At 44.0% G+C, this 19,155-nt stretch overlaps 1 protein-coding gene across 5 annotated transcripts in view; it reads right to left on the reverse strand.

Moving 5' to 3' along the window:
- The window catches only part of PTK7 (protein tyrosine kinase 7 (inactive)), a 121,518-nt gene that overhangs the window by 1,854 nt on the left and 100,509 nt on the right, over window positions 1-19,155 (reverse strand). For all 5 annotated transcript variants that reach the window (XM_085894145.1, XM_085894148.1, XM_085894144.1 and 2 more), the window contains 4 exons: window positions 15,956-16,188; window positions 15,759-15,839; window positions 9,230-9,381; window positions 8,813-8,988 (listed from right to left, as the gene is read on the reverse strand). In XM_085894145.1, the coding sequence (XP_085750271.1) occupies window positions 8,813-8,988; window positions 9,230-9,381; window positions 15,759-15,839; window positions 15,956-16,188 (642 nt within the window). The remainder of the gene's footprint in view (window positions 1-8,812; window positions 8,989-9,229; window positions 9,382-15,758; window positions 15,840-15,955; window positions 16,189-19,155) is intronic.

Here is a 19,155-nt window from a genome sequence, read left to right on the forward strand (position 1 = left end):
ATCAGGCAGGTGATATGTTTACAAAAGATGGACAGCCATCAAGTAATAAAAAAGATACATTTGGTTCCCATTGCGACAAAATCAGTCGGGGCAATGTACAATGGTCTGTTATCTCTAATCTTTCCTTCTCGGACCATCTCCGACTTATTTCCAATCGTTCCTGGAGTTCGTCAGGGGTGTGTACTGGCCCCCGCACTTGTATGGACTGGATTCTGGGGAAGATGTCAGAGAGATCAAGTTGCGGCGCATCGTTTGGGAATATGAAGATCTCTGACCTTGATTTCGCAGATGATGCAGTCATCTTTGCAGAGACTCAAGATATTCTTTTGGGGGCCCTCAAGGTGCTGACTGAGGAGTCAGAGCTGCTGGGAATCCGTTCAGAATCAAACTGAGATCCAGGCTTTCAATGACATCTTGGATGCTGCTGTCCTGTCTGTACCTGTTTGTGGTGAGGATGTTGAGGTCGTAGAGAGATTCACTCTCCTTGGCAGTGATATTCATGTCTCTGCCGGCTGTGAGCCAGAGGTCAATAGACCTCTGGGTCGGGCCTACGGAGTCATGGATTCACTGGATAATGGGGTGTGGTACTGTCGGTACCTGTGCGGGGGGACGAAAGTCCAAGTCTTCATGTCCTTACTGCTTCCAGTGTTGCTGTACGGATGCGAGACTTGGACTCTGACCAGGGATCTGAGACGGAGACTTAATTCCTTTGGTACCAGGTCTCTTTGGAGAATCATTGGCTATCGCTGGTCAGACTGTGTCCAACGAGCGGTTGCTGAGAGAGACTCAAATGAGATTTGTTACCTGCAGCTGTATGGACATGTGGCTCGTTTTCCTAACACTGATCCTGCTCACCAAATTCTCTCAGTGAAGGAGCCTCGTGAGTGGAAGAGGCCAATGGGCCGACCACGTGCCTCATGGTTGCAACAGGTTGATCGGCATCTCAAGGAGATTGGGATGGCCAGACGGAGGCCTCTGGAGTACCGGCGGAAAGTGGATGCAGCAACGCGCATGCCGGTCTCCCCCATGTATCCTTGAATTCTTCCCTTCAGGACCTGCACCCTCTTTTATCTGAAACTAGCAAAAGTGTTTCAATCATTTGTGCCCCTCTATTAGTACATCAGATGATCTTCAGTGAGACTTGATACGTCTATCAAAATTAACTAAATGGGAAAGTTCAAGCACTGAAGATATCAGACACCATTGGAAGGATCAATGTATTGTCATCCCGAAGTTTTCAACATTATAAGTTCTGGAAATGTGGTTTGACAACATAAGGTGTTATTGTCAGTATAAAATCCATGTACGCTTGTGCAAATTTAAAACTACACGATCTGCAATGAACACAATAGCATTTAAGGTTACAAGTTCACCAGGCAAGCCAGTATGTGTATACCAACCTGCAGTTTTACTACAGCTGTAAACATAGCCTAGATCTATAAACTGTGGAATATAAAGAGTTGTGGACACCAGAGTGGTATGTCAGAGGTTGTGAGTTTAAATCCAGCTAAAAGTAACAGTAATATGTTTGATACTTAGTTTCTGAAACCAGAACTAGTCCAGGAGTTGGGATCCAGACATTCAGGTTGGGGTAATCGGCTTACCGAGGTGAGTCCAAATGCCCCAACAATAAATTGGGATAATCATTACAAATCTCTTCTTCTTCTTCTTTTTCTTTCGGCTGCTCCTGTTAGGGGTCGCCACAGCAGATCATCAGTCTCCATTTTGCTCTCTCCTCCACATCTGACATTGACACTCCAACCACCCACATGTCCACCCTCACCGCATCCATGAACCTCTTCTTTGGCCTTCCTCTTCTCCTCCGACCTGGCGGCTCCATCCTCAGCATCCTTCTCCCAATACACTCCACTTCCCTCCTGTGCATATGTCCAAACCATCTCAATCTCGCCTCTCTCACTTTGTCTCCAAACCATCCGACCTGCGCTGTCCCTCTAATATACTCATTTCATATCCTGTCCATCTTCGTCACTCCCAACGAGAATCGCAGCATCTTTAACTCTGCCACCTCCAGCTCCGCTTCCTGTCTTTTTGTTAGCGCCACCGCCTCCAAACCATACAACATAGCTGGTCTCACTACCGTCTTATATACTTTCCCCTTCTGTCACAAATCACTCCTGCAACTCTTCTCCACCCACTCCATCCTGCCTGCACTCTCTTTTTCACTTCTCTCCCACACTCTCCATTACTTTGGACAGTTGATCCCAAGTATTTAAACCCATCCACCTTCCCCACCTCAACTCCTTGCAAACGCACCATACCACCACCCTCCCTCTCATTTATGCACATGTACTCCGTCTTACTCCTACTGACTATCATTCCCCTTCTCTCCAGTGCATACCTCCACCTCTCAAGGCTCACCTCAGCCTGCTCCCTACTCTCCCTACAGATCATGATGTCATCCGCGAATATCATAGTCCATGGAGACTCCAGTCTGATCTCGTCCATCAACATTGCAAACAGGAAAGGGCTCAGAGTCGATCCTTGGTGCAATCCCACTTTTACCTTAAACCGGTCCGTCATTCCTACCGCACACCTCACTGCTGTCACACTGTCCTCATACATATCCTGCACCATCCTCACATACTTCTCCACCACTCCCGACTTCCTCATACAATACCACAACTCCTCTCTTGGCACCCTATCATAAGCTTTCTCTAAATCCACAAACACACAATGTAACTCCTTCTGGCCTTCCCTATACTTCTCCATCAACATTCTCAAAGCAAACATCGAATCAGTGGTGCTCTTTCCTGGCATAAACCCATATTGCTGCTCCCAAATAATCACTTCTCCTCTCAACCGAGCTTCCACTACTCTTTCCCACAACTTCATGGTGTGGCTTAACAACTTTATGCCTCTGTAATTACCACATCTCTGCACATCACCCTTGTTCTTAAAAATCGGAACCAGTACACTTAATCTCCACTCCTCAGGCATCCTCTCACCTTCCAAGACTTTATTAAACAATCTGGTGAAAAACTCCACTGCCATCTCTCCTAAACACTTCCATGCCTCCACTGGTATATCATCTGGGCCAACTGCCTTTCCACTCTTCATCCTCTTCATAGCAGTCCTCATTTCATCCTTACTGATCCACCCCACTTCCTGATTCACTATCTCCACCTCTCTCTCTCATTTTCTTCATTCATCAGCTCCTCAAAGTACTCCATCCACCTTGTCAGCACATTCCCATTTGCGTCCTTTATCACCCTGACCTGCAGCACATCCTCCCAGCTTGGTCCCTCTGTCTGGCCAATCGGTACAAATCCTTTTCCCCTTCCTTTGTATCCAACTTCTCATACAGCTCGCCATATGCCTTTTCCTTGGCCTTGGCCAGCTCTCTCTTCATCTTGCGCCACCACTCCTTGTACTCCTGTCTACTTTCTTCATCTCTCTGGCCATCCCACTTCTTTTTCACCAACCTCTTCTTCCTTATACTTTCCTGTACTTCCTCGTTCCACCACCAACTCTCCTTATCTTCCTTCCTCTGTTCAGATGTCACACCAAGTACCTTCCTGGCTATCTCCCTCACCACTTCTGCTGTAGTTGTCCAATCATCCCACACCTCTTTACCACCATCCAACACCTGTCTCACATCCTCCCTAAATTTCACGAAACAGTCTTCCTCGTTCAGCCCTCACTCTCTTCCTCAACCTCACCTCCAAAATCATCCTGCAGACCACCAATCGATGCTGTCGAGCTACACTCTCCCCTGCCACCACCTTACAGTCTCTAATCTCTTTCAGGTTGCATCTCCTGCTTAAGATGTAATCCACCTGTGTGCACTTTCCTCCACTCTTGTACGTCACCCTGTGTTCCTCCTTCTTCTTGAAATACGTATTTACCACTGCCATTTCCATTCTTTTTGCAAAATCTACCACCATTTGCCCTTCCACATTCTTCTCGTTGACACCGTACCTTCCCATCACCTCCTCATCATCTCGATTCCCTTCTCCAACATGCCCATTGAAATCTGCTCCAATCACCACTCTCCACCACTTCATTTAACTCACTCCAGAAATCTTCTTTGTACTCCATCTCACACCCCACTTGCGGGGCATATGCACTGATGACATTCATCATCACTCGGTCCGACACTCTCCTCACCTTCAATACCCTCTTGACATAATCCTCCTTCAGGATTACCCTGACAACATTTCTCCTCCCATCCACACCATGGCAGAACAGTTTGAAACCACCTCCAATGCTCCGAGCCTTGCTCCCCATCCACTTGGTCTCTTGTACACACAGTATGTCCACCTTTCTTCTCTCCATAATATCAGCCAACTCTCACCCTTTGCCAGTCATAGTCCCAACATTCAGAGTTCCAACTCTCACCTCCACAATTCTACCCTTCCCCCTCTCCCACTGCCTCTGGAAACGCCTTCCCCGTCTCCTTCTCCTCCTTCGCCAAGCAGTAACACAATTTCCACCAGTACCCTGCTGACCAACAGTACCGGTGGTGGTCGTTGGTAAAGGCCCTGTCACACCTTGACGATTTAGCCAGCGTATGCCTGACGTATGAAAAATGTAGTTAAAACGCTGGCACACGTCGAATACATTATGGGTAAGTTTGTATACGTTAAGAGCACGCTGGCATACGTCGTAGTATGCCGAGCTGTCAAACAAATTTTCCATGCTTAAAATTTTTCGACGTATGCCAGCGTATGACTCGCACGTTCCGCATAACGCTGGCCATAAGTTGTAGGCACGTTACGCGATCGTTGACACACGTTACTTTTAAGTTACTCATAAGTCAAAACACGTCGAGGTAATGTTTAGCGTACCCGAAACTTATTTCTAACCGATGAGTAATGTGTTGTAGGCATGTTACGCGATCGTTGACACACGTTACTTGTAAGTTACTCATAAGTCGAAACACGTCAAGGTAATGGTAAGCGTCAGTGTTCCAGACTCCCTGTTTTTGTTTTCCTTCGGTATGACAGTGATGTTGACACTTCGATTTCTAGTGCGGTTATAATATAATTAATAGGCTGCCGCTCAACGATTTAAATCATAACCATTTAAATCATAACCACACTAGAAATCGAAGTGTCAACATCACCGTCATACCGAAGAAAAATTAAAATAAAAAAACCAGGGAGTCTGGAACACTGACGCTAACCATTACCTCGACGTGTTTCGACTTATGAGTAACTTACAAGTAGCGTATGTCAACGTGTCAATGATCGCGTAACGTGCCTACAACTTATGGTCAGCGTATGCAGAACGTGTGTTATACGCCGAGTATGTCGAAAAATTTTCAACATGCCGATATTTTTTCGACGAACTCAGCGTACTACGACGTATGCCACCGTGCTCTTAATGTATACAAAACTTACCCATAACGTATTCGACGTGTGCCAGCTTGGTTCAGCAAATTTTTCATATGCTGGCTAAAACGTCAAGGTGTGACAGCGGCTTCACACTTCGATGTCAGGTGTGATTATGATTTGAATCGTCGAGCCGCAGCCTATGAATAGCCTACGCCACATGATCGTCAGTGATACGCTGCTATCGTTGGGCATAGGTTGTGAACGCCGACAACACGCTCAGCATTCGTTGGCATAAGTTATCTCTATGTGATTGAAACGTTCTGTGTACGTTACTAATACGTTATGCATACGTCCAAAAATGGGGAAAAAACATCAATAGTTCAGCGTACGCCAGCGTTTTGCATACATTTTGATACCTTGCCATACGCTGGCTAAAACGTCAAGGTGTGACAGCCCCTTAACCTGGGCCTCGACCAATCCGGTATGGAAATGTTTCATTTTCCGCATAATGATTTGGCATAGGTTTTATGCCGGATGCCCTTCCTGACGCAACCCTGGTCGCCTCATACAACACACAGGGATATGGTACACCTCTTCTAAAGGCGCTGTCACACCTTGATGATTTAGCCAGCAATGGCAACGTATAAAAATGTATGTAAAACGTTGGCGTACACTGAAATTTTGATGTTTTTTAAAAAAGTTTTGGTCTTATTCATAACGTGTTGGTCGTATGTATAACATATTAGTAACAGGCACAGAACGTTTCGTTGTCTTATAGATAATTTATACCAACGAATGCTTAGCCTGTTGTCGGCGTTGACAACCTATGCCCAACGATAGTTTAACTTAGGCATAGCGCGCTGAACGTATCGCCGACGAACTCGTGGTGTAGCCTGTTAAAAACCTGCCGCACGCCGATTTAAATCATAACCGCCTGAGAATTGGAAGTGTCAACATCGCAGTCACACCTTGACGATTTATCCAGCGTATGCCGACCTATGAAAAATGTGTCAAATGCTGGCACACGTCGAATACGGTATGGGGAAGTTGTGTTTTCGTTAGGAGCATGCTGAAAAACGATGAAGTTCGCTCTCATATTTCGTGGTACATTTAGTATGTCGTGAAATTTCAAGCATGCTGAAAATTTTACGACGTACTCGCCATATGGCTCACACGTTCCGCTACGCTGGGAATAAGTTGTAGGCACGATATGCGATCGTTGACAAAAGTTCCTTGTAAGTTACTCATGAGTCGAAACACGTCGAGGTAATGTTTAGCATACCTGAAACTTATTTTCTCTGTCAAGGCACATTTTCTTTTTTTCTCCTTGGCATGTGACGAAATATCTGAAGTTGTTGTTTTTTTTTTTTAGTCTATCACGAATTTTAAAATATATTCGGACATTTCCTTTTAAGTTTCAACGTCGACGTGACAATATCCTCAAACAGAAAATATTGACAGAGGAGGAACTAAGAATAAGACATGAGCAAACTGAAGAGGCAATCAGACGTGATGTAACGGCACGTGACGAACTATCGGAAGTTATTGTTGTTTTTTTTTTGAAACGCTGCAAATAAGCCATTACACGGTAGCTGTATATTCGAAACACGTTCTGTGGTCGTCCGGAAGACGTCAATCAAATACGTCTACATACGTCAATATGCGTTGGAGGTACGTTACACATAGGTTCAAAGCACGTTACTCATAGGTTAGAAATAAGTTTTGGGTACGCTAAGCATCACACCTCGACGTGTTTCGACTTATGAGTAACTTACAAGTAACGTGCCTCGACGTGTGTCAACGATCGCATAACGTGCCTCGATGTGTGTGCAATGATCTTGCAACGTGCCTTCAACACGTTACTCATAGGTTATAAATAAGTTTCGGGTACGCTAATCATTACCTCAACGTGTTTCAACTTATGAGTAACTTACAAGTAACGTGTGTCAACGATCGCATAACGTGCCTACAACTTATCGCCAGCGTAGTGGAATGTGCGAGTCATACACTAGCATACGTCATAAAATTTCAAGCATGTTAAAATTTGAAGATAACCGCAAAGTACAACGATGAAAGCCAGCATACTACAACGTATGGCAGTGTTTTTCAGCATGCTCTTAACGTATACAAACTTACCCATAGCGTATTCGACGTGTGCCGGCGTTTTAGCCCAATTTTGCATACGTTGGCTAAATCGTCAAGGTGTGACGGGGCATACCCGACCCGAGGCCCGACCCAGACGTCTATTGACCTCTGGCTCACAGCCGGCAGAGACATGAATATCACTGCCAAGGAGAGTGAATCTCTCCACGACCTCAACATCCTCACAACAAACAGCATCGTTTCAAATGCTGTCTATAAAAGGCAGTGTCCCCACAACCTTCTTCCCACCAAAAGTCTCACCAGCACCATGCCCATGCAGGCATCGCGTGGGGATCAGGTTATTCCTTCCATTGTCTCGACCTCTCCCCATCGAGTGAATGAGTTAAGATCATGCACAAGCCATCACAGTTCATGGGTGCGTAGGATTTATTGTACAAAGAATAATAATTGTGATTTGTGTGCCTTTCTCATCTTGTTTTCCCACACCCACCCTTCCCCCCTTTTCCTTAGATTAGTCGAGATTAAACCTGTTGACCAAACATTTATTGGAGTCAGCGTGGTGGTTTTGTTTTATTTGGAATAAAAATCGCGGCACGATTTAAACTCGTGTCCGTTGGAAATATGGTGTGAATACCTCATTAGGAGGTTATAAGATTACGGTACGTTTCCCTGAAGTTCGCCCAGCCCCAAATCATAATGAAATGGGGAAATTACCAGCGGATCTCGTTCGAGGTTCTGTACATCGGAAACCAAAGCAAAGATCCGTTCGGCTTTCCCAGCAGATGGCGTATGGTCTCTGAGGATAATCTGTCGCTAAGTTGGTGATCTTTCGGGTGGTACATTTGACCAGGTGTTCATCCCAGTCTAACGTTGCACTGGTTTGTCAGGGTTGGGATCAGGCCACTGGTCCAATATCCGGCGACTGCAGCTCCATGTTTACGCATGCGGGTTTTGTCGAAACACGACATTTACTGCAACATGTGCAAGTGCCGGCTCTGCACATTTACCCATAAACTCAAAACAAAACATTTATTAAGAATCCAATAAACGTTCATTGAAAAGCCTATGAGGAGGAGCTTGCTGGCGTGGGAAATGTAGAATTGGGTGGAATGACAACGAGAAGAAAAGCAAATGAGTGTGTGATCACAACAATAATTGCTCTTGATAATGTAGACAAACAATTAGTCATTGTTAACTACTGTTAACGCAACTACAGCAATGTCATTTATTCGAGTCGAGCCATTATTTTTCCCCCCGAGACTTAATCGAACAGCAGAAGGGTGAAGATGATGTAATGGCAACAAACGTAATCAAGCAACATCTTAATAAACGTGATGGCTTTGCAATAACCAAACAGCACTGAGATGGTTATCACAAAGCAGCACACATTACCTAAAGCCAAACTGTCTCACCTCGTAGAACTTCAGTATCTGAAAGCTTTGAGTAAGGTATCTCTCCCAGAGTGAAAATCTCCCACAGAAGAACTCCAAATGCCCATACGTCAGAGCGGCATGAGAAGTCCCCAGCCAGAGCCTCAGGCGAAAGCCAGCGGAGAGGCACCAAAACTTGATTGTGTTCAAAATACTCACTGCAAAGACAATATTCTGTGGAGTCAAAATAGTTCTACATTTCCTTGGAAAATATAGTGAATCTGAGTCCAAGAATTAAAGAAAGAATCAACATCAGAAGACAAAGATATTGACCTTGGCCAAAGAGATGTGGCGCACTACTTTGATAAGATGGAGATCACAGAGATAGAAAGAGGGAGGTAGATAAAGGGGCATAAACCAAATGTCTTTGAATTAGAGACTGCCAAAGTCCTGACGCACCTGCTGTATACATCTTTACAGAGAGCTGTGCAACCAATTTTAATGGAGAGCTCTGTTGAGACGAGGCAGTTCCTAGTGGCTAGATCCCTGTGTATGCAATGCATCTCAGAGAGATACTCCATGCCTCGTGCCACCTGGCTGCACACACTCAGCTGCCAAACAAGCAAAGGGTGAAGGAGAGGAGAGGAAAAGGACAAAGAAAAAGGTAATGATGGTAATTGTGCAGATAAAATTTAACTTTCATTTCACCTCAACAAAGAACTTTCTGATACACCCTTTTAAGTTTCAACATTTTCATCTCATAATTATGGCACTGTTCAAAGTTACTACTAGAGTTCAAAGAACACATTACTCCGCACTGTATTAAGAAACAAGGACATGGGCGGAGTGTATGAGCGGCAAATTTGATTGGTCATGATGACAGAAATGCCGTAATATTTTATCAAAGTCCTGCTGAATGGAAGGGTTTTGACAGTGTGAAAAAGGCAATTTGTGTTCTACAATGTTAAAGTATATAATTCAAGTAAAAAAAAAAGACATAAAATGTCATAGCCCCCGTTGTTTTAGTCATTTTGCTGTACGGAGTTAAAGGGTTAGCCCATATTTATGTACAACTAAAATGGCCACCAGTCAGCCATCTTTGATCAGATTGCAAAATAAAGTGAACATGTGTATGCCATCATGCTCTGTGCTTGTGCCAAGTTTGAACAAAATCGGACCAGACATGTCTGATAAATGGTTGGGGACACGTTTTGGTAACAAAATGGTGCCAGTCGGCCATCTTGGATCTAATCTAGAAAATAAATTATGTGCACATGTAAGCCATCATTCATTATGTGTGTGCCAAGGTTGAACAACATCGGTAAATGCATGTCTGAGGATGTGTTCGACACCAGGTTTCAAAAACAAAAAAATGGCCGCCAGTCGGCCATCTTTTATCGCATCGTGAAACAAAATAATGTGCATATGTATGACGTCATTTTGCCAAGTTCAAATAAAATCGGTCCATACACGTCTGAGAAATGGTTGCGGATGCACGCACGGACACAAAAATCGAGATTAAATCCATCGGGGGTTCATAAAATAAAGACTTTTAAAGGTTGTAGAAAAAAGGACATTTCGGAAGTTACCACGTTGATGCAGCATCTTATACACCACCTTACCTAACATGTTACATTTGTTATTCCTGCCTGTTTGTGTTCTTTATGACATCCTTAAAAACAGTAAGTTTCCTGTTTGGCAGTCAAACAAAATTGAAAATCATTCCAGACAGAGTAAAAAAATGTTATCTCACTCCTCTCTGCACATGCACGTTCAGGTGACATTCAGAGCCAAAGTAGAGTAAAACTCTACAGGTTTGTTTTCTGACTCATGTTCAAAATACTGTATAACATTCAATTTAAGTTGAGTTCTTCCTCGATCATAAACTGACGTTTGTAGATGGACAGACAGACAGAAGTGAACAAAGTGCTTCACGTGTGTGGGGTAATAACTCCATCAATTGACCTCAAAAATCTAATACTTTACTTAACAACAAATTTTCTGATTTTGTGGCTTCTCTTTCAAAGTTCTTATCCATGTTCTGTTCTAACTTTGTGATATAAATGTCCATGTCAACAATTTACTGTATCTTTTAACCATAAAACTTTTCTTTCTTGAGATTTCTATTTACTTCACTCAACATATGTCTTAACTCAATAGAAAGTTCGATAAACTAGTTCCTTGTCCATTTGTTTATCCAATGTCAAATCATGCCTGAATATGTCAACATACAATGTACCAGTTACACAATCCATCCTTATATTGATATGTACGTATGAAAATGTTTGCATGCAGACATCTCGACTCATGGATGAGCTAAATGGCAGGTGGAAGTAAGATCAACGACTGTCAGAGGATTAAAATGGAACAGGAAAACAAAGACATCGCACATGGGTGGACTTATAAAATTATTCTGTATTTTATTAGCCTCTGTTGGACTTGGTTCGAAACGGGGGCTTATGGATTTGATCTCGATTTTTGTGTCCGTGCGTGCATCTGCAACCATATCTCGGACATGTATGGACCGTTTTTTTCGTACTTGGCGAAGACACACCACATGATGGTCTACGTATGCATTTTAGCTACAAAAAAAAAAAAAAAAAAAAAACTCAGTGTCAAACACATCCTCAACCATTTACCGATGATGTTCAAACTTGGCAAATCGATAATGAATGATGGCTTACATGTGCACATCTTTTCTTTGTTTCGAGATCAGATCCAAGATGACAGACTTGCGGCCATTTTGTTACTTAAATGTGTCCCCAACCATTTCTCAGACATGCGTGGTCTGATTTTGTTCAAACTTGGCACAAGCACAGTACATGATGTCATACATGTGCACCTCACTTTATTTTGCGATCTGATCAAAGATGGCCGACTGGTGGCCATTTTAGTTGGACATAAAAATGGGCTAACCCTTTAACTCCGTACAGCAAAATGACTAAAACAATGGAGGCTATGACATTTTATGTCTTTTTTACTTTTTTAAACACAAGTTAAAGGTTCATGGAAAAGGGAAGGTTTGGCACTTGGTAGGATAACGTAGAGGTATGCGTGCTCGCCTTTGAGCCATCAAACCTGGTGTTTGGCAGGCAGGATGTAGCATCAATGTGTCTCTTGGATGGACGTTAAACTGGGCATCCTATCTGCTGGTATTGGTGGACATTAAAGATCCCACGGTGTTCTTTTTTGCAAAGAGGAGGCGAGCTATCACCAGAACCATGGCGAAATCCCAAATTGCTGCCCTTATTTCTCGAGTCAGAGTAGCGACCCGGCCAAAATTGTAGCCTAGTACCTGCTTCAGCAGCACCAACAATTTGCATCGAGCATGCATGGTACATGATGATAATGAAAGGAGCTGTGCCCGTGAGTGTGTAATGTTTTTCACACCAAAAAGAAAGAAATTTCAAACTTGGTTTTGTCTGGGGTCAAAAGGCATCTGCTAGTTTACAAGTCAGTAACTTTACCCAGCCAGCCACGGTGATTATGCAGGATAAACATCGGTTTTATTGTTATACGAGTATTAAAGCCCCTCAAAATGATGGGTTGGAGTTATTTTATTCCAAATATTGAAGGAGACTGGAAGATATGTTCTGTAGCAAGAAAAAAACGTTATTTTAAAACACTACATGGACAAATGTGATCCTATTTTCTTTATCTTCTGTGACATCTCATGAGCATGCCAATGACTGAAAATTTGGTCTAATGCCAGGTTTGATAATATCTTCTTCATTAATTAGACATTCTACAGAAGTAAATCTTAGACACATGCATCAAGTTCCACCCTCTCCCCTCTGTGCCTTGTATTTAATTATTTTAAAAGAAACGCTTCTGTACACTGTCCTTGAGGCTCAGTTTGCAAGTCACCATCTACAATTCCAATAGAAGAGAGTTAATTATTCGTCTTTTGGGTCATATGATCATAGTGGACACAGTTATGTTAAAAGATTGGCCTTTTTAAAACCTTACTAAAATCTTCCTTATGAAGGCGACAGACAGATACACAAGATGTGTTTTAAATGTGTCAGTTGTCTTACCCTTCCTCCCGCCCTTGGTTTACTGAAGCTTGTGGCGAGGCAGTTGTCCTGAAACAACTTGCCTTTGCCTCATGGAAAGCAAACCCAACTGAGGGCAATCTCAGTTCTTTCCACAAAGCTCGGAACAAGTGTGTAGCTACCCTCAGGAGAGCCAGAAAACAACATCTTTCTCATCTCAAGTCTGAACTCTCAAACCTCTCTCCCTCCTCAAAATCCTGGTGGCGTTTAATCAAATCTGTTTCTGGTGTATGTTCCCCCTCCATCCCCTCCCTTACCTCAAATGGCCGCACTGCTGATTCCACACGTGATAAAGCTGAATGTCTAAACTCGGTGTTTGCAGCTAAATCTTGTGTCCCAAACCCATCACTATCTCTACCCACTTTACCCAGTCGCACCCAACTGTCCCTGGACTCTGTATCCTTTTCTCCTGACAAGGTGGAGAGCTTGCTTTCAAACCTCGAGTCAGATTCTGCAACCGGTCCAGACGGCATCAGCCCACGTGTCCTCAAAGCCTGCTCTTCTGCTCTTGCTCACCCTCTCTCTGTTCTATTCACCCTCTCATTTTCCCAAGGTCATCTGCCATCTGCTTGGAAATCTGCTAACATCACTGCCCTGCATAAAAAAGGTGCAAAAACAGATCCCTGTAACTACAGACCAATCAGCCTTCTCCCAATCATCAGCGAGGTTATGGAATCCATCATCGCTTCAGACATGAAATCCTTCCTCTTCTCCAATGGCTTGATTTCCAATCATCAATTTGGTTTCAGACCAGGTCACTCTACCCTAGATATGCTGCTACTGCTCTCCCATCAATGGATGGAGGTCCTCAATGCCAGACAGGAAATCCGAGCCGTATCCCTGGACATATCACGTGCTTTTGACACAGTCTGGCACCCTGCCCTACTCACCAAACTCTCTTCCCATGGTATTCAAGGCCATCTCCACTCATGGCTCGCAGACTTCCTCTCCTGTCGCAGTCAACGTGTGGCCCTTAATGGAGTTCTTTCATCCCCTCTTCCTGTGCAGGCTGGAGTTCCTCAAGGTAGCGTTCTGGGCCCTGTTCTTTTTCTGGTTTTCATCAATGATCTCTCGGACTCTCTGGAAAATCCTCTATTTCTCTTTGCCGATGACTCCACCCTCTGCCGTACCATCTGTCATCCCTCAGACCGGCAAGCAGCAGCTTCTTCGCTCACTGCAGATCTGGATAAAATCACAAACTGGTCCAACACGTGGAACATGTCTTTCAATCCAGACAAATCTCACACTCTCACTATGTCTCTTCGAAAGGACCGTTTACAACACTACCCCAACCACCTTCTCAACAATCCTCTGGAAGAAGTCTTTTCTTTCAAGCTTCTGGGTCTCACTATCTGCCATGACCTTTCCTGGGAAAGTCACATTTCCAACCTTGCCTCAAAAGCCAGTCGCCGACTGGGAATCCTCCGTCGTGCAAAGTCCTTCCTCGGCCCTCTTGAGCTCCTGACCACTTACAAAGCTTTTGTCCGTAGCCTGATGGAGTACTGCTCTCCCCTCTGGGCTGGTGCTCCTGCCTCCCACCTTTCTCGACTTCACGCTGTCGAAACCAGGGCTTTTAAGATCAATGGCATCTCCCGCAATGAAGCTGAGTCTTTGGGCCTCTCACTCAATCACCGCAGGTTGGTCGGTGGTCTTTCTGTCTTCTACCGACTCCTCTCCAGCCTTGCCCCCCCTGCTCTCTCTGTGATTTGTCCCAACCACATTTCCACAGGGCGCTCAAGGTCCGCCAACAACCCCCTTCTGGTAAAACTACCAAAATCACGAATCACTGCTCATCTTCACTCTTTCATTCCTCTTTTTTCCCGCCTTTGGAATAAACTTCCTCACTCTATTCTTTCCCATTCTTCCCTCCAGGCTTTCAAAACAGCTGTTCACCACCACCTCTTATCTTCCCCCATCCAAATCCTCGATCTTTTCTACCCCCGATAATCCACCCAAGCCCACTTCCTTCAATTCTCCTGCTTTCCTTCCTGAAAGTCCCTTTAATGTCCATCTTCCCCTCGCCATGTTCCCCGTCCCATCCCCATCCCTCTCCCTTCCACAGTTCACCCAATGTGTCTTTTCCCCACTGTTTTGTCCCTTCCACTCCCGCCCCTCTTGTCTCATGCCTCCTTGCTGTGAGTTGTGTGTTAGCTCTCATACGAGCCTCGACTAAGGTATACAAAAAAAAAAAAAAAAAAAAAAAAATCGGAAGATAAGGATTTCGTCCTTGAAGATGGAAGGAGGAGGAGAAAGTAGGACTTAGTGCGTTTCACAGTGGTACTGTAAAACACACTTGCAAGCAAACCCACAAACAGATACTTTGGGAACTATATATAGAACGAAAACAGAGAAATAAATAAACATTATATATATATATATATATATATATATATATATATATATATATATATATATATATATATATATATATATATGTATGTACACACACACATTTGTGCGCTCCTCCCATATACTTTTAAATAACAACAACAAAATGTTGTAAAAGATCCTTCGTTTTCCAGCTGGTTCACTTAGTTGTACATTGTGATTGAGACACGTCAATTTTCTACTGGACATTTCCGCAGCCTGTATTGCACTTGACGTCACTGAACAAAAGGCTTTACAGTACTAAAAATTCTGGCTCACACTGTGCAATCGTCTGTCATGTTTGCCCAAGCGCTATATATCCCCTATCTTTTACCTGCCCCTGTTAACCTCGAACCAATTACGCCAACACTATCTGTGAGAGGGAAAACGTTTGTTTGTTTGTTTGTGTGTTACAGTTGGCGCTATAATAAACATGTCCTCCAAGTTCTGCTCCCTCTTCCTCCCGTCCGTAAGGATGGGCTCTTTGCAAGTTATGGTGAAGTGAAATGCTTGCCAATTCCAACCCCCAAAATAATCAATTATCTTAGCATTTGCAGAGCTCTTACTTTCTGCTGGGAAGTCAACGGCTTCATCTTGATCTTGTCATCATCTCCACGAGACAACCGCAGGTACTGCTTTAGATCACCCTGCGTCAACCCAAAAGGTGCAAAGCTTCAAACTCTGGATATTTATATGGGTCACAGGACTGTGTTTCATCCATGTCATAGACCCTAAAACAGCAAATACTAGGCAGAGCTCATACCAGATCTGTGTACTCCAGCACCATTTCCTTGGGCTCCTGCACCACACCAAGCAGCCGAATCAAGTTTGGATGTGTCGAGTGTACAAACAACGCCATCTCACGCCTAAATTCAGCCTGCGCATGCTCCTCCTGCACCCCGAGAACCTTCACCATTACCACAGCCTCATCAGCAGAAGCTGCATCTCCAGTACATTGAAGCCGTGCCAAAAAAACCTCCCCAAAGTGGCCTTCGCCTGGTGGAAAGAAAGGGTAAAATGAGTCAACATTACCCCACATTCATTATGCAGCGTTTTTGCCTTACAGACAAGATAATCAAACAAACAATTTGTTACTTCAAAAGAACAAATGAATAGATGGAAGCTCACAAAAAAGCTGGACAACAAGGAGTCAGAGGATGAAGCACGCAGGAAAGACATACTGCTGAGCAAATGTGTAAAACATTACTCATCACAAACACTCATGTAGAGGAAGGCAGGTAGGTAAGCAGTGTGGAATTATTTTGAAAAGACAAATTCCACAAATATGTGGGAACAACAGAGTGAGTGGTGAATATCTTCCTTGAAGGACTGAAACAAGGACAAAAGGAAAGCCATAAACTTGAAATTGGGAGGATGACAAGGAATGGATGAAAGAATGAAAGAATGCAGCAAAGATAATCTCATAATGGCCAGAGAGCTGAAAGTGAATAGATCTAGTGAGTAAAAGAAGATTGAGAGGACAACAACCTGCCTATGTTAACAGAAGAACAGATCCTGTGCATAAATCTCCTTTCAACAGGTCAAGTGAGTGCCTATAGAAAGTCGACAGCCCCTTTCAAAATTTTCACCTTTTGTTACCTTATAGCCTGGAATTAAATTTCATTACATGAGACTTTTTTCCACCTTTATTTACATATTGTAACCCACAAGTTTCAGAAAATTAATTTAAAATGCAAAACTAGAATATCTTGGTTGGATAAGTGTCCACCTCACTTATAATAGTAATTGTAAATTAGCTCAGGTGTAACCATTCACCATCAAAATCACACACCAAGTTAATTGGCCTCCACTTGTGTTAAATTGTAGTGATTCTGATTATTTCAGAATAAAATCAGCTGTTCCTATAGGTTTCCTCTGCTCGGTAGTAGATGTCGCACCAAAGAGCTCTCAAAACACCTCCGGGATAAAGTTGTGGAAAGGCACAGATCACGAGCTGAGTATAAAAATATTTCAAAAGGCCTTGAATATCCCCTTGAGCACAGTCAAGACAATCATTAAGAAGCGGAAGGCGTATGGTACCACCAAGACCCTGCCTCGATCAAGCTGTCCCTCCAAAATGGATGACCAAGCAAGGAGACTGATCAGAGAGGCCACCAAGAGGCCAATGACAACTTTGAAAGAGCTATGTGCCTTCATGGCAAAGACTGGTCACTGTGTGCATGTTACAATATCCTCAGGCACTCCACAAGTCTGGCCTGTATGGCAGGGTGGCAAGAAGGAAGTCGTTCCTCAAAAAAGCCCACCTTGAGTCCCATTTAAGGTATACATAAAACCACTCAGGAGATTCTGAAGCCATGTGGCAAAAGGTTTTGTGGCCTGACAAAACCAAGATGGAACTTTTTGGCCTAAATGCAAAACATTATGTTTGGGGCAAACTCAACACAGCACACCATCCCTACTGTGAAGCTTGGTGGTGGCAGAATCATGTTATGGGGTTGTTTCTCATCAGCAGGGGTTGGGGCACTAGTCAGCACAGAAGTGAAAATGGATGGAGCAAAGTACAGAAAAATCCTGGTGGAATATCTGCTGCCCTCTGTTAGAAAACTTAAATTGTGACGGAAGTTCACCTTTCAGCATGACAACAACCCAAAACACACCAAAGCTACACAGGAGTGGATAAGGAACAAAGACATAAATGTTTTTAAGTTGCCCAGTCAGAGCCCCAACCTAAATCCAATTGAAAATATGTGGCATGACTTGAAGATTGCTGTCCATCAACGCTCCACACATAACTTGACTGAGCATTTTTTTGTTGTTTTTTTTGCATACAATGTCGAGGCTCAAATAAAAGCTAACACACAGAAAGTACACCAAGGGCAGCAGGAGACAAGAGGGAAGGATAAAACAGTGTGGAACAGAGACATGAGGAGATCTGTGGAAGGGAGAGGGATGGGGCGGGGTACACAGGGCAAACAAGATGGACACGACACGGACTTTCAGGTCCTTACATAACAGGGACTTTCAAGAAGGAAAGCAGGGAATTTGAAGGAGGTGGATTAACAGGGGTAGAAAAGATTGTGGTTTTGGATGTGTGAAGATGAGAGATGATGGTCAACAGCTGTTTTGGAGACCTGGAGGGAAGAGTGGGATTGAAGAGCAGGTGGGAGTTTGCTCTAAAGGTGGGGAAAAAGAGGAATGAGAGAGTGAAGGTGAGCAGCGATTCTAAAATTTCGGTAGTTTTAACATAAGGGGGTTGTTGGCAGACCTTGAGCACCCTACGGAAATATGGGGTGGGGAAGGTGCAGGGGGGGAGGACAGAGAGATGGTAGAAGACAGAAAGACCACTAACTTGCCTGCGGTGAGACAGTGAGAAACCCAAAGACAGCCTCATCGCAGGAGATACGAATGATCCTAAATACATTGGTTTCCACAGCGTGAAGCCAAGAAAGGTGAGCGGAGGGAGCACCAGCCTAGATGGGAGAGCAGTACTCCATCAGGCTGCAGACAAAAGCTTTGTATGTAGTCAGGAGCTCAAGTGTGCCAAGGAAGGACTTTGCACGATGGAGGATGCCCAGTCGGCAACTGGTTTTGGAGGCCAGGCTGGAAATGTGGCTTTCCCAGGAAAGATCATGGCAGATCGTGAGACTCAGAAGCTTGAATGAAAGGACTTCTTCAAGAAGATTGTTGACAAAGTTGATGGGGGGTTTTAAAGATGGTCTTTTCGGAGAGACATTGTGAGTGTGTGAGATTTGTCAGGATTGAAAGACATGTTCCACGTGTTGGACCAGCTTGTGATTTTATCCAGATCTGCAGAGAATGAAGAGGCTGCTTCTTGCCGATCTGAGGGATGACACATGGTCCGGCAGAGGGTGGAATCATCAGCAAAGAGACAAAGACGATTTTCCAGAGTCAGAGAGATCATTGATGAAAACCAGAAAAAAGAACAGGGCCAAGAATGCTGCCTTGAGAAACTCCAGCCTGGACAGGAAGAGGGGATGAGAG

This window comes from Eptatretus burgeri, chromosome 9, assembly GCF_056783735.1.
Source record: "Eptatretus burgeri isolate ZD-2024b chromosome 9, Ebu_testis_v1, whole genome shotgun sequence".
Classification (NCBI taxonomy): Eukaryota; Metazoa; Chordata; class Myxini; order Myxiniformes; family Myxinidae; genus Eptatretus; species Eptatretus burgeri.